General features: G+C 41.2%; 1 protein-coding gene across 1 annotated transcript in view; it reads left to right on the top strand.

Annotated features, from left to right (window-relative positions):
* Positions 1-13,253, top strand: part of TNFRSF25 (TNF receptor superfamily member 25) — a 196,310-nt gene extending 183,057 nt beyond the window's left edge. The window contains exon 10 of the mRNA XM_086920064.1: positions 12,497-13,253. Coding sequence (XP_086776190.1) covers positions 12,497-12,783 — 287 coding nt within the window. The 3' untranslated portion in view covers positions 12,784-13,253. The remainder of the gene's footprint in view (positions 1-12,496) is intronic.
* Positions 13,254-13,479: the final 226 nt, after the last annotated feature.

Genomic DNA, 13,479 nt, shown 5'->3' with positions numbered 1-13,479 from the left:
CTGTATATCATTTCCTTCTTTTCACACCAGTGCTATGTATTTTTATTTACTCTTTATGGAACTTGTATTATTGCTGTTGTGCTAACTATGTGAAGTGCTCTGATACCTTTGTGACAAGTTCATGCTATACAAAACTTGATAAATAAATAAATAAAATATATAAATAAATGAAGAGGTTGCTCCACTGCAATCCACTATTGCAGAACAAAGTAATGTCAGCTACTTCCCCATGTTACCCTAAGGGAAGAACAAACCTCATAGGTAGTGAAAACACACAGGTATTTCTCAGTACCTAGGAGCATGTGCGCTAGTTGGCACACTGACCTGCAATGGCAGGTTGGGTACATATTTCACACACCAGGGGTGCAAGTGCGCCCATCTGAGTCTGCAACAACAGACTGGACACAGGTTTAAATAATGCGTGTCAGTGCTAACGCAAAACCCTGCGATGGCACGCGGCACACACATTCACAGGCACCATGTTTCAGAATGTTGAGTCAGCTTCACTTCTCAACACGGGTATGAAGGGTGGACGTACTTTCCCACTATATTTACAGGGGGAAATTGTCCAGCGGCCACACAAGAGAATCAGCTAAACCCAGGCGGAAAAAGCAAGAACGTTTAGGGAAAGGGTATCAGTTCCAATTCCTTCCAGATGGGGATTTGGTACCCTATGGATCAATGTAATGTGACTGGAACTCTGGTCGAGAACCATTAGTAAGGTACTCAATCCCAAGTTGGGGTGGTAACCTATTCACAAACGGGGAGGGGATCGCTTTGGATTTCTTCCACTTTGAGAATTGGGATACAGGTTACAGGAGGAGTAGGCAGTGATCCACTTAACCACTCCTGCCTCTCTCTGAAACGTTTAAAAAAAAAAAACTTTTTATTTTTAACAAAACAGTCCCATATACATTAATTGATACCTTATTTTACAAAGCACCCTAAAAGTGCATAGGTCTGGTCGCAAAGCAAGTTTGTGGTTTCAAAGAGTAGAGTTACAAATTGCAAACACTTTTTGCGACCACAAAGTTGATACATCTCCTCCATAGTGCTATAGAATATGCCACTTCAATACAGATTGAGGCCACCAGATTAAAAAAAAATCTAATATGCCTTGTTATCAGTCTAAACCCATAGAAATCTAAGGTGTTTTACAAAGATTTTTGTGGGAGTAGATGTGGCATAGTCTTGATTCACTCCTGAACTTCACAACAATTGAGGGTTGCGTGAATTGGGTTCTTCAAACCAATTTATTTTAGTTTCTGTTGTAAGTGTGATCACACTGGGAGTTCCTTCCCAAATTTCAGTCTCTGTCAACAACTTGATGCTGAGGGGGTCTGTTCAATTACTTTCTTGACAGATTGAGGAATGGGTGTTTCCTCCCAGTAGCCACAGTACTATTCTGAACTTAATAGTACATATGAAAGGTGTCAAGATTCTCCTTCAGAGGGGCCCAAAGAAAAGGAACAACCATAAATGGTGAAGGCCTCCCTTTCAATCTTGTAACTCTTGATTGTAGATGAAAATATTGTGGAAATGAATAGCAAGGCTGACATCTGGAAGGAGGAAAAGTCCAGCAAAAATCCAGAAATCCAGCAGACTCTCAAGTTACAAAGGATCACGAATCAAGGTCAAAAATAATAGCAAAAAAGGATGAATGCAACAAAAAAATACGTGAACCTGTAGATCTCTCCTTATATAGTATTTAAACACGAACTGTCTTCAAATGAAAAAACTCTTCTCTAGTCATGGATTGGGATGCTAGGTTTTCTGGATGCACAAGTATCTAGGAAAGAGCAGTCTATAATGCTTGTCCATGCCTCCTTCCTGAAAGTCAAGTCATCAGTTAAGCATACGAGGAGGAAGCCCACATCTGACATTCTCCATTCAGCATTTTACTTGCTCTGCTGCCGCCCTCTCCACCCGGCATTTCCTACAACTTGTGAAATACCCCTATGGGTGACAGTGGGTGCATAAACACGAGTGCATTCATTGAGCTGGACAGTCCAGTGCTTGCTGTGCACGTTGTTGAGACGCCTGAATACTTGTAACTTCTGGCAAACACTTGGATGCATATTCACGGGAACGGTGGTGCAGGCTAAAGCAGCAGCTTACCTTGCTGCGCTGCCCTGCATCACATGGAAAGGGCAGGAATGCACTGTATTTATCCAATACAGTGTATTTCTGTCCTTTCCCCCTGCGCTGGTGGTACATTTTTTCAGTCTAGCACGGACGCAGGCACCCTTGCACCACAGTGCCCGTGTTGTAGGCAGAATTGTTTTTGTGCAGGAGGGGGCTCCTTCCTGAAAGAAAGCAATTCATAGAGGTGTTTTCCTCTTTCTACGTGTGCTGTAGAATGCAACACACATAGAAAGAGGAAAAAAGGAGGTGAAATAAAGATATTTCTCTTCACCACTCCTCCCCTGGGGAGGCATAAGATTTTTGATACATTCCCAGGTTTACAGGTCCTTGTAAATCTGGGAATGCATCGAAAAGCATGGGAGTTGCGTGGGAACATCCACTGCAACATTCATGGAACGCCTTCCCTGGGCAGAGTAAGGCAACTGAAATATTTGCGCTGCGTCACATTATTCCATATCTGTGAAGCCATTCAAAGCCATGCAAATATGACTTGGAGCTTTGCGTCGTGCATGTACCATGTTGCGTGTTGCAAGCATGGCATGCACCCCTTGTATTTTGGGATGTCATTGAAATAAATAGGCGAACTAGCAAATGAGCATGGACATAAACATGATCTTGCCATGAAACCTCACTAGGAGGATACACTTTCCAGTGAATGAGAAATTGAATTCGACCTGTATACCTTCAAGAATCACAAATTTAATTAACCTCTTACTATGATTTTGAACAAAACTTGCTGATGTTCAGATGGAAGCCAATGAAAAGGATCTTGTTTGTATGGCTTTAGCTAAGACAATGAAAGACAAAATTAAACTTCCATTTACAATGCAATTATAGTCAAGTGGTCACAGTATTGATCTGATGAGCTACAAAAAATTGGCCACAAAATAGTGGTCAAAACTGAATTTGCAGTTAATTAAAAGGTAAAAAATGGGAAAACAGCCAAGTTTTCTCTGCAGGGGCAAAGGAAGAGATATGTTATCTTGATTTGTCAGTGTATTCCTTCATCTTAAGTTTGTAATGGCATACACCTTCAGAAACACGGTATCTAACTATTGATTACAAATCTTAATACTCAGTGGCTGCAAAAACCAAAGATCAATACTAGTATGAGGAAAAACATTTAGGTGAAAACCAAACATGCAAAGGAAAGGTGAAATTTGGTGACATTATGGGGCATATTTATATGCTTCTATCATCACAGGAACTTCACTGATAGTGTTTGCTCTGTGGCAGAAGCTGTTCATTTTGTTTTCTTTTAAAGTAAAGTGGGTGCCTTTGTGTTCACCTAGGGCATCCACAATGCCGCATTTGTTGGATAACTGCAGGCATCGAAGGGGCCCAAAACTGGAATAGGCATCTCCTGGCAGGTCAGAGCTCTAAACAATAGAGTTCAGGGGAGCTGGGGTGAAGTCTTTGTGGCCCTAAGACTGCAGAACAGGAGGCCAGCACACAAAGGCCCTTGGAGGTCTTCTTCAAGAAGGTTCAAAGCAAAGTTCCAGTCTTTGTCTTCCCCTTGGCAGAAACAGCAACTGCAGGCCAACCCTACACAGCACACAGTAAAGGGGCAGTACTCCTCCTCACAGCTCTTCAGCCTTTCTCCTTGGCAGAGGTTCCTCTTGAGTCCAGAAGTAATCTAAAGTTCTGGGGTTTTAGGTTTAATACTTATACCCCAAAATGTCTTTGTTCTTTTTGTGCAAGGGTCTCTGAGCCCAGTCCAAACCAGTTCTGTCATCACTGGATGAGTATGCCTGCAGGGGGTAGAGACAGCATTGTGCCATATTTAGGTGCAAGGAAATCTCCTCCCACTACCCTAAATTCAGCCGGGGTCTATTCAGCCCAGCTCTGAGACATCCAAGAAGGGCCCGGCACACCTCGGACATCCCCCCAAACCCCCTGAGGCTGTCTACAGTAAATGCACATCCCCAGGCCGTCACTCCAAAACCAGACAGTCAATACATAAACAGGCAGAAACACACAGAATTGTACAACAAGAAAATGCCTACTTTCTAAAAGTGGCATTTTCGAACACACAATTTAAAAACCCTCTTTACTAAAAGATTTGTTATTAAATTCTGAGTTTAGAGAGTCTAAACTTTATTTCTCCATCTTGTCCCAATGCAAAGGTATACTTGTAAGATGTTACAAAGTATTTCCCAATCTGTCTTATGGGGCAAAATAGCCTGTCACACACACACCAGCACATGTCCTATCTTTCGCATACACTGCACCCTGCCAAGGGAGGTACCTTGGGCCCATCATAGGGGTGCCTTACATGTAAGAAAAGGAAAGGTTAGGGCCTGGCAAGTAGGTGCACTTTCCAGGTTGATATGACAGTTTAAAACTACACACAGGCACTTCAGTGGTAGGTCTGAGATACCTTTTCAGGGCTACTCGTGTGGGTGGCACAATCAGTGCTGCAGGCCCACCAGTAGCATTTGATTTGCAGGCCATGGCACACTCAGTGAACTTTACCAGGGGCTTACCAGTAAATCAAATATGGCAATCTTGGAAACACCAATCCATAAGTGCCATTTGCACAGAGAGCATATGTACTTTAGCACTGATCAGCAGTGGTAAAGTGTCCAGCATCCTAAAGCCAACAACAACAGGTCAGTAAAAAATAGGACAAAGAAGCAAAAGGTTTGGGGCTAACCCTACAAAAAGGGCCAAGTCCAACAACAGGGGACTGAGTCCTTGAGTTCTAAGATGGCTGCCGCCACATTTCTTTTTCAACAATTTTTATTAAGCAAAAGGAAAAAAAGGTACAAGGCAATGAGAAAACATTAGTCAGGTCCACAATACAATGACACATATTACAGTACTGAAATGAGTTGGTAAGCACCATGCATTTTCTAAAGATGAACCAGGGTACAGCGCACCGTCTGTTTGGTAGGCATCGATGGCCATGGGACAGAGTTATACAAACAGCATGCAGAGCAGATGGCATCAAACATTTGGGTCAGTGACAACAGGGGTTAGGGCGTCGTCTCCGGATCACTCCCTGGCTTGTCCAGCAATAAGCATCTTTCACGTTGCAGTTCAATTGAGGGGATACACATATATCACCTCTGTATTTGTTCCATTTACCCCACATATGATCCCATTTCCTGGGCCACCCTCTATGTATGAACACATCCTTTTTGGCAATCATTGCCCTATCCATAGCAATAGCCTAATCTTGCAAACACGGGGCTGTCCCCAAACCCGATTTTTGCACGATGTTGCATTTTGCGATGGCCCATCCCATTGAGGCCCATGTTTACTCAGTCTGTGAGGGATCAGTGGCCTCCCACACATTAAGGAGGCAAAGCTGGGGGGAGGCCTTCAAGGTCCTGCCACATGCCCCCTCCATTTATTTTGTGCCCTTATCCCAGTATTACCCCATTTTTAAACAGTCCCACAAGATATGGAAGAAGGTGCCTGTCTGGATGCAATCCTGCAAGCATAAGGAATCAGGTTTCCTACCCAATTTAAATAGAACCTTTGCATCAAAATATACACAATGGATGATTTTCAGTTGGACTTATTGCAGTCTCATAGCATAGCCACTTCTCTAGGAGAGGCAAGCGCGGCTCACCATTCCCCATTGTCCATGCACCCCAGGACCAACTCACAGCCCTGCCGCAGGCGTGGCATAGGATCAGGCTGATGATGTAACAGTTGTTTATAGGTAAGGGATATCGTTTTTGTGGGCATAAGGTCAAGAATCAATCTGTCCTCCAGTGGAGAAGATGCAAGCATGGGGAGCTCCTTGGGCATGGCAGCTGAGATAGCATGACTGATCTGGAGATATCTGGAGGTCTTGGTGGGCGCCAATTGGTACTTGGCCTGTAGTCAGTAAAAGTGGCCAGTTTCCCCTTCATCCACATGTCCCCCGCCGTTGAGATGCCTATCATATTCCACCTGTCAAATCCAAGGCATTTACTAAGTTGACCCAACATATCTGGTTCCCATAGTGGCGTAGCTTTTGTGAGTCGTTGTGCCAGCCGCATTTCTTAGTGATTCCATGCCAGACCTCCACTGTGCGTGCGGTGGGCCCCGTGAGGTGAAGATTATGGGGGTTCATGTAAAGTGCTCTATTGTATCCTCCCCATCCCAAAAGCCAGGGTCTGTGTGAAAGTTTGGATCATCGTACATCCCATGCACCCACTTATTGACCACAACCAGTTGCAACGCTTGGTAATAGAGCCGCATATCAGGTAATGCAATCCCTCCATCATACCATCCCATGGTAAGTTTGTTCATGGCTATATGCGCTGCCCTTCCCTCCCATAGCAGTCCCCACACTACACTATCAATACTGGAGAAATAGGCATCGGGATCACATTGGGGGTATTTTGCACTGCATACAGGAAGCGCGGTAGTGCTAGCATCTTAAAGAGTGCAGTCCGCCCCAAAAGAATGAGAGGGAGAGTTCGCCAATGACTAGCGTCTGATTTCAGATGAGTCAGGGGCCCCAGCAGATTGGTTTCATAGAATAAAGTAGGGTCCGGGGTAGTGAAGATGCCGAGATACCTAAAGCCCTGAGGGGCCACAGGTATGTTGTAGCCCCTGGGGCTAAGTGGCAGATACCCCCACAACACATATAGCTGGGACTTAGCCCAATTGATCATATATCCCGAGTGGGCATCAAATATATGGAATATGTGAAGCACTTGAGGTAGGGACCACGAGGCCAAGTAGAGGAGGATATCATCTGCATAGAGCGAAGTGTTCGTGATCCTCAGTCCCCTTATCTCCGTGTCACCCCTAATCCAGACAACCAGTGGCTCCTATACGAGGGCAAAGGGCTGGGGCGACAAAGGGCACACCTGCCTGGTGCCCCGCTGCAATGGGAAATCGCTGGAGACGTGGTTATTAACACTTACATGTGCCATCGGTTGGGTGTAAAGCAGCCAAATCCATCTGATAAAATTGGGCTGAAAGCCCATCCGAGCCAGAACCGCGAAGAGAAAATCCCACTCAATGATGTCAAACACCATGGTGGCGTGCAATGACAACAGGGTCGCATCTTCCATGACAGTGTCTAGTCTGGCGAGGACCCCATTCAACCGCCACAAGTTCAAGGCTGTATTCCTTCCTGGTATAAACCCGGATTGGTCCGGATGCACCAACTCAGTGATATGGGGTATAAGTCTGTTGGCCAATAATTTTGTAAGAATTTTCACCTCCACGGAGAGGAGGGATATGGGCCGATAGGATTGACAGTCATCCGCTGGCTTGCCTGGTTTGTGTATAACCACAATTGAGGCCGTCCTAACGTCAGCAGGATGAATACCGAGCTAAAAACCTTCAGTGTACATGCACAATAAGTCGGAAAAGAGCTTAGAAACAATTGGTTTGAAGAGTTCAATTGGGAGCCCTTTGGGTCCCATAGCTTTACCTGATCGGACGTCCTGAATAGCTTTTTGAATTTAAGTCTCTGTAATATCACTCTCTAGGGAGTCATTGTCCTGCGTGGATAGGCACACAACTTGCCACCGCATTTCTTGATTCAGTGGCAGCCAGTCAGTTCTCATCTTGAGATCTGTCGGTTCTGCAGATTCTCTGCAGTGTGAAATATAGAACGTTTTGGAGTCTTAACTTCTCCAGAACTACTAAATGGATTTACAGCAAATCACAAGCAGCCCACTTTCTGGCTCAAGATCTAACTTTCTGACAAATTTGGAGTTCAGTGGTTTTGCCTGTAGCTGTTTCTAATTTTCCTATAGTTTCCATAGGAAGGGAGTTTTCTGTTTCACTAATAACTTTGGCTACAGTTCATGAAACTTGCAAAAAAAAGTTCATCCACTTCAACTCCTTAATGGAAAATTTTGGGGTAAACTCTTAATCCAGGCATCTTTTATTAATCAGTCAAGCTTCAAAAGTTAAATTGAATCATATTTATCTCTTACAAACCAAGACCCAGATTTACTTATCTTTCACTCAATACAGCAAGGCAAGTTACTGCACTGTGTTGTGCAGGTGAAAGCTCTGGACTGGGCTATATTTACAAAGATATGTCACTGTTGAGCCTCTCAATGCACTGGTGCACCTGTGGTTGCCTAGCACCAATGTAGGCACGCTTGCGCATAGGAACAAGGGTGTCTGCATTGCAGGCAGGATTCCTTTTATGTGTTCCTGTACAAAACAATCTTTACATTTGTATACTCTTTGTATGTATGGGTTTGAATGCATTACATGTGCAAAGAGGTAGTAACGAGGAGCAATACAAATATTTCTCCTCGTTATGCCAAGGTCGAGTAGGTGCACCAGTTTGGTGCAAACCAAGGTTTTCTGACTTTAGTAAATCTCAGTTTGCGGCAAAAATACATGGGTGGATGCTCGACCTATCTAATGCCTCCCTGATGCAGTGTAACAAAGGGTAGCACAAGGCAGCACAAGGCACTCCCTTGCGTTAGTTTTCAGGTGAAAAGTGACGCTAGCCAATTCAACGTAAGCACCTGCATCAGCTTGTGTGATGCAAGGAGAATGCAGGTGTTTAGTAAACGTGGGCCCAAGTTGACACTTGCATCAATAATAAAGAAAATAAATTTGATAATGAGCTAGGTAAGAGAAGTATGGAATGTAAGAAAATCCAGACAGTGATAGTGCAGACTTTGAAAAGGAATCGGTTCTCTGAAGGGTATGAGGTTGCATAATCAAGTGTTTAAATGTACACTCAGTTCCTCATCCATGCTTAAACCTTCAGGATGTTTGCGTCCAAAGATACAATGTACCCTGATTAAAGTTTCTTAATTTTTTTTGATTTCAAGAAGATTTTATTAAGAGAGATAATGATACCAATAGTAAAAACCGAATACAATATAAGTGATACATTTTGACACAAGAGAAAATACAAACATGTGCTCGACTCGGGAAGTAACTAAAATAGCTGTAACTAAAATTAAAAAGGAATTCAAAATATAGAATGGACACAATATCGAATGGACAGAATATAGTGGGGAAAAATATTGAATTGAAGGTAAGTAATTTAATATCGATTTTTAAAATATAGAAAGTCAAAATATCGAATTTTTAATTATATCGATTTTTTAAAGTGTTTTGGATGTGTGAGAAGTGTGTATTATTTTTGCAATTTATTTTAAGTAATACATTTTCTGTTATTTAATTTTTGCGTAATTTAATTCTGTAGCGGGTTGTGGGTTTATAGGGGAATAGGGTGGGAAGTAATTTAATTGTAATTAATTAAATAATTTTATGTAAATATTGGTATTTATTTTGATTTAATTGGTAATTATTTTTAATTGGTAATTGATTTTTATTAATTGATGAATTGATAATTATGTTAACTTTATTAATTTATTTCGTGTAGCGGGTTGTGGGTTTATAGCGGAATAGGGTGGGAAGTAATTTATTTGTAATTAATTACATATAAAAAATATTTTTTGTGCATTGATAATTAATTTACTGTTAATTAATTATTAATTGGTATTACTTTTTATTATTAATTAGTTTTTGTTTTTGAAAATTAATTAGATGTAAATTAATTATGAATAGGTACATTTAATCACCAATATTTATTTTCATTTTTAATTGATTAATTATTTTATAATATTAAATTAGTAATTCATTTTAATTAATTTTTTATTGGTATTGATATTTAATTTATTAATATATTAAATCATTACTTTCCCTACAGTTGCACTCTCTGGAGTAGGAATAGTAATTTTTACACCTATGCTACCCAACGCTTTCCCTACTGTTGCACTCTCTGGAGTGGGAATAGTAATTTTTACCCATACGCTATCTAACACTTTCCCTACTGTTGCACTCTCTGGAGAGGGAATTCTCATTTTTACCCCTACGCTATCCAATGCTTTCCCTACTGTTGCACTCTCTGGAGTGGGAATAGTAATTTCTACCCCTACGCTATCCAACGCTTTCCCTACTGTTGCACTCTCTGGAGTGGGAATAGTAATTTTTACCCCTAAGCTATCCAACACTTTCCCTACTGTTGCACTCTCTGGAGTGGGAATAGTAATTTTTACACCTACGCTATCCAACGCTTTCCCTACTGTTGCACTCCCTGTAATGGGAATAGTAATTTTTACCTCTACGCTATCCAACGCTTTCCCTACTGTTGCACTCTCCGGAATGGGAATAGTAATTTTTACCCCTACGCTATCCAACGCTTTCCTTACTGTTGCACTCTCAGGAGTGGGAATAGTAATTTTTACCCCTACGCTATCCAACGCTTTCCCTACTGTTGCACTCACTGGAGTGGGAATAGTAAATGTTACATTCACGCTATCCTACGGTAAAATATTGTATATTTTAAATTAATATTATGTTAATATATATTTATGTGTATTAAAAAATAAAATGTTATGTTTTTTTATAACTGAAATACATTTTTTCATAATTTTAACTTTATTTAAGTATTTTTAAGTATGTTTTAATTAATTATATTTATTAATTTTAAATTACTTTTAAGACATTTAAAAAAATCGATAATTTGACTAACTATATTTTTTACAACCATATTTTTGATTCGATATTTTTGTACTTACCTGTTTGTTGATAGGAATTTGGTAATTTTGTATTCGATATTTTGGAATCGATATTTTAGGAATTCTATATTTTTTATTCGATATTTTGTCAGTGATCCTCTTTTTATACTGTCAATGTGAAAGAAAGACAACAATTTCACATTACCCTGATGATAATAGTAAAATTGGCATGCAACTTCAAAGATTGATTCATTGTTGTTTATAGCTCTTTTATATTATAAAATCCAGTCTTTTACTAGCCCAATCGTGTTTCCAACATATATACTTTATGACAAGAGAACGTTGTCCTCATGTAACTGTTCATTAGATCATCTTTAAGAGAACATGATCATCAGTAACTGTAATTGACTTTGTTACCTAACAGATTTCCTACTGTTTTGTCACTCTATAGCATGTTCCAATATCTGTTCTGGCAGTTTATTTTTTGATGTGGCCGAGTCAAGATTACAGTCTGCTACCATCATTGTAGTGCAGGGTTTTCCTTGTTGTTTTTTGCTTAGGGACAATTAAGTCATTACATGTTTGGTTATGAACTTTTGAAATGTCGGTTTAAAAAAATGTTTTAGGTTCCCCTGTTTTAAAATCATGGTCACCAACTCCTTTTTTCTTGGTCACAGACTTCAGTCAAACTCCAATATTTCTTGATCCTGGTCAGGTCCCTGAAAGGGATACTTGGCAATTGATGCATGCAGCTAATACGTTTAAGCATGCCACGTCTATTGCAGATCCATTCAAGGGAAACGCATTAAGGAGGGGTTTCCCTTTCAAGCTTCCCAACAGCAAACATTGCCATACTGAATGACAGGAGGGCACGGAACAGCTAATACTTTTATATACTTTTTGGTTCACTTTGTAAGCCTAATACTCACTGGTTTTAAATGTCATGGTTGAATGTTTAGGTGTATGTGATAATTGCTTATGGGCTGTGGTTTGCTGCCTTTTCATAACTTGTCAATAGGGGTGGAGCAATATAAGCTACAGCCTTTGGTGCCTTAGATAAATTTACTTTGGGGGCAAGGGATAGTGTTTTATGGCATGGTGTAAGTTTAGGTTTGCGTAATCATAACTGGCCAGTTTCAGAGTTTCTATGGTTTTATTTCAAGCCCAAAACTTACCTAAGCAAAGAGACTTAACAGATTTTTGGTGAGGCAGGCAGTTAATAATGTGCTACAGCGACCATCCATACAAGTATCCCCCACTATTCCCTGCCTGTGGCCATTATCAATACGTCATTTGGTCTTGCCCAGCATGCGTTGGCTGCAAGCTTTAGTCTTTGACCACATATCCAACTTCCTACTTGTCCAACCTTCACAGTTTATGGCCTTCATTCATGATTAAACAAGGCCCCCTATCTCCGGCAAATAAAGTCAAGTGATCACTCATTGATATGGTGCAGATGATCTTGTCTGGCCTGCAGGGTAGATCTGCAATTATTTTGATCCGCTTACTGATCTACTATGGCTTTGGAGAAGACCGATAAAAAGTTAACAGCAGTCAATCAAGGAACTGAGCTCCACCCTGATCTAGTGCAGGACTGGAGGTAATTGTTTTGAGGATGAATGCTTCATAATTTCAAACCCGCTTTACGTGACTCGAACCAATGCTGTACGCCGCATCAGCCTGGCAGTGATATATTAATACTGGCGCTCACAATAACATTTGACTGGTTAATAACTGTTTCCCTTGGTGGTAGTGGATTTCATATATATTTTAAAGATAATATCAAGAAGGGAGATCTTTTGAACTATAAAAGCATTGTTTTGCTCTGTGGTTTCAGGCAGAGTGTATTAGGGCGGATCGAGAACATAATGTTAATTTGTTAAATTTTCTTCTAGGTTCACAACCCTCAGCTCTCCAGCAAGGAAAAATATTTTATGACATCATAAATATTGTCCCTGCCAGGCGATGGAAAGAGTTCATGAGAACCCTGGAATTGAAGGATGCAGAAATTGAGCGAGTAGACATGGAATTCCCTTACTTTAGGGAGCAGCAGTATGAAATGCTGAAGAGATGGTCCCAGCAGAATAAGGCTGAAATGGATTCGGTGTACTCTGCCCTTGCAAGGATGGATCTCTCTGGCTGTGCAGAAGAACTCAAAAGGAACACAGAGAGAGGCCCTTGAATTGATAATATTTCCTCTATTCTCTGAATCAAAGGTGAACACTACAGGGCAGAGTGAATAGTTGAGCCTAAACTTCCATCTGTCACTCAAAGGGTGACACCCAACTGGAACCAGGTGTGCTCAGAACAAAAAATCTGTGGGATGCAGGGACTGCAATCACTACCTATCATTCAAATCAAAATGGTAGGAACATATTATAACTTGTGAGATATGGTTAAGTACGAAAATGGGACAGCTGTTTCAGACCAGTCCTCAGTGAGGAATTCAGCTAAAAGCCACTATTATGTTTAAATTATTGCTTGGAATCATGCAGTGGAAGGATGGATTGTGTGATCAATGAGGGCATAGCTCGCAACAAAGCAGTGAAACTAGGGACTATGGATCTCAGGGGCTGCTGCACCCCAATGACAGCTGTTTTTTCTGCCAAGCCAAGGATGGGGAGGACATTTACCTTGGTAGCATTAGGATCCGTGACACCACTGGTATGCCACAAGTGGTCAATATAATAAACTGAAATATTAGCTACTTGCCTCATGCTTTGAGCAAGTAGCTTAACTAATTCTGGCCTTTTCCTTTCACTTGACCTGGCAGGGAACACACTTATGCTCATTTCTCAAGTGCAGTGAATGTAGAAATCCAGCTCTCTCCTATCTCCCTGACTGACTGGTTGATGAGGATGGCCTTTTTGCTACATTC

The sequence above is a fragment of the Lissotriton vulgaris genome, chromosome 5, assembly GCF_964263255.1.
Source record: "Lissotriton vulgaris chromosome 5, aLisVul1.2, whole genome shotgun sequence".
NCBI lineage: Eukaryota > Metazoa > Chordata > Amphibia > Caudata > Salamandridae > Lissotriton > Lissotriton vulgaris.
Note: the sequence above shows the minus strand (reverse complement) of the source record. Positions and strands in the feature narration are given on the sequence as shown.